The 1,926-nt window shown below is 38.2% G+C and overlaps 1 protein-coding gene across 3 annotated transcripts in view; it reads right to left on the bottom strand.

Annotated features, from left to right (window-relative positions):
- The window catches only part of LOC125047960 (protein obstructor-E-like), a 16,073-nt gene extending 14,448 nt beyond the window's left edge, over nucleotides 1–1,625 (bottom strand). For 2 of the 3 annotated variants that reach the window (XM_047646508.1, XM_047646510.1), the window contains exon 1: nucleotides 1,509–1,625. In XM_047646508.1, coding sequence (XP_047502464.1) covers nucleotides 1,509–1,554 — 46 coding nt within the window. In that variant the 5' untranslated portion in view covers nucleotides 1,555–1,625. The remainder of the gene's footprint in view (nucleotides 1–1,508) is intronic. The other variant, XM_047646509.1, reaches the window with a different exon arrangement.
- Between the last annotated feature and the right edge of the window lie 301 nt (nucleotides 1,626–1,926).

Here is a 1,926-nt window from a genome sequence, read left to right as displayed (position 1 = left end):
ACGTAACCCTTTTTGGGGGCATATTCATATCGGCAAGGAAAAAGTGATAGATATCGATACTTGCTAAAAAGTAAATTAATTGATAAGGTAGAGATGTTAGGCTGGTAAATGGTTTGAAATAAGGAAGGAAGGGAGATAAAAAAGAAGGAGGAGACAAGAGTAAATGGAGAGAGAGAGAGAGAAAAGGAGAGAAAGAAAATGTAAACCTGAGTGAGAGTGAGAGCAAGAAAAAGATAGACGTTAGAGTAAGAGAAAGAGAGAGAGAGAGAGAGAGAGAGAGAGAGAGAGAGAGAGAGAGAGAGAGAGAGAGAGAGAGAGAGAGAGAGAGTCTGAGAAAAGGAGACACAGAGAGAAGGAAAGAGAGGGAGAGAGACAGATAGACAGATTAACGGATGTAGAGAGAAAGAGAGAGAGAGAGAGAGAGAGAGAGAGAGAGAGAGAGAGAGAGAGAGAGAGAGAGAGAGAGAGAGAGAGAGAGAGAGAGAGAGAGAGAGAAATAGAGAGAAATAGAGAGAAAGAGAGAGATAAAGAGAAAGAGAGAGAGAGAGAGAGAGAGAGAGAGAGAGAGAGAGAGAGAGAGAGAGAGAAAAGAGAGAGGCAGACAGACAGACAGACAGAAAGAGAGAGAGAGAGAGAGAGAGAGAGAGAGAGAGAGAGAAAGAGAGAGAGAGAGAGAGAGAGAGAGAGAGAGAGAGAGAGAGAGAGAGAGAGAGAGAGTGAGAGAGAGAGAGAGACAGACAGACACAAAGAACAAAACGCAAATCGGCAGCTAAATTACACAATTCACTTCCCAAAAAAACCCCACACAGCACACAAAACCACACATTTCAAATTGCAAGATAAACCAAAATCCGTACAATATACAAAAAACAGATACAAAGAAACGCAAAAATAAAGAAGACAAAGAAATAGACAAAAAGACAAACAACAGTGAATTTGTCCAATGACCCCAAATTCACAACAAAGAAAAAACAAAAACAAATCCAAACTTTCAAAAAAATCATCTTGGTTATAAATTAGATAATTACTTAGGGCAGAGTTAAAGTCTCCACGATCGAGTAATTCAGTAATAAAGGTATAAAATGAATAGTCGGGCACTTATTACAAAGACAAAACCATAAATTAAATATATATACATCATTTTTGAAGAGATTATCAGAAAATAATACCATGATATTCTTAAAATGAGTTAAACTATAGCTAACAATCAGAATTTCCATGAAAACAAAATTTTTTAAATAATAGCTCTCTCTCTCTGTATATATAAACACTCAGTGACACTTATATGAAAACCAAAATTAATTATATTAACTCTATATATATAAACACTTGTACTCAGTGAGACGTATATGAAAACCAAAAATCATTATATTAAACTCTCTCTCTCTATATATAAACACTTGTACTCAGTGACACTTAAATCAGCACTATTGAAACTTGCTGTCACGGATCACCAACATATAAATAGTTCACTAAGTCCTTTTTCAAGTACACAGCAAATGACGTACCGGTAGCGACCACGCCGACAAGGAGAAGTGCAACGATGTTCCTCATGTTGAGTGTGTTATAATAGAACTGTGACTCTGACCGGCTCCGCGCAGCCTTATATACCCGGCATCCGGGACCTTCGGCGTCCGCGCATGCGCACAACACTCGCTTCCGACGAACTTTCAAATATCCTTTGTTTTGTTACAGATTGATCCATTTCGTCTATACCGGTACGTTTTTCTGAAGAGATACAGATCAAATTAAACATTCCTAAACACCATTGGGTTAATCAAAGACGCCCAAAACAGAATTCATAAACACCAAAGACAAAAAAACCAAAACTGAAGATATGTAAGACGTAAAAATAACATCGAGAAGGAGTTTCTTGTTATCCTTGAGAATCGAACCCTCTTGCGAGACGCCGGCAAGGAGGTCGGG

The sequence above is a fragment of the Penaeus chinensis genome, chromosome 42, assembly GCF_019202785.1.
Source record: "Penaeus chinensis breed Huanghai No. 1 chromosome 42, ASM1920278v2, whole genome shotgun sequence".
Lineage (NCBI taxonomy): Eukaryota > Metazoa > Arthropoda > Malacostraca > Decapoda > Penaeidae > Penaeus > Penaeus chinensis.
This window is presented reverse-complemented; position numbering and strand designations above follow the sequence as displayed.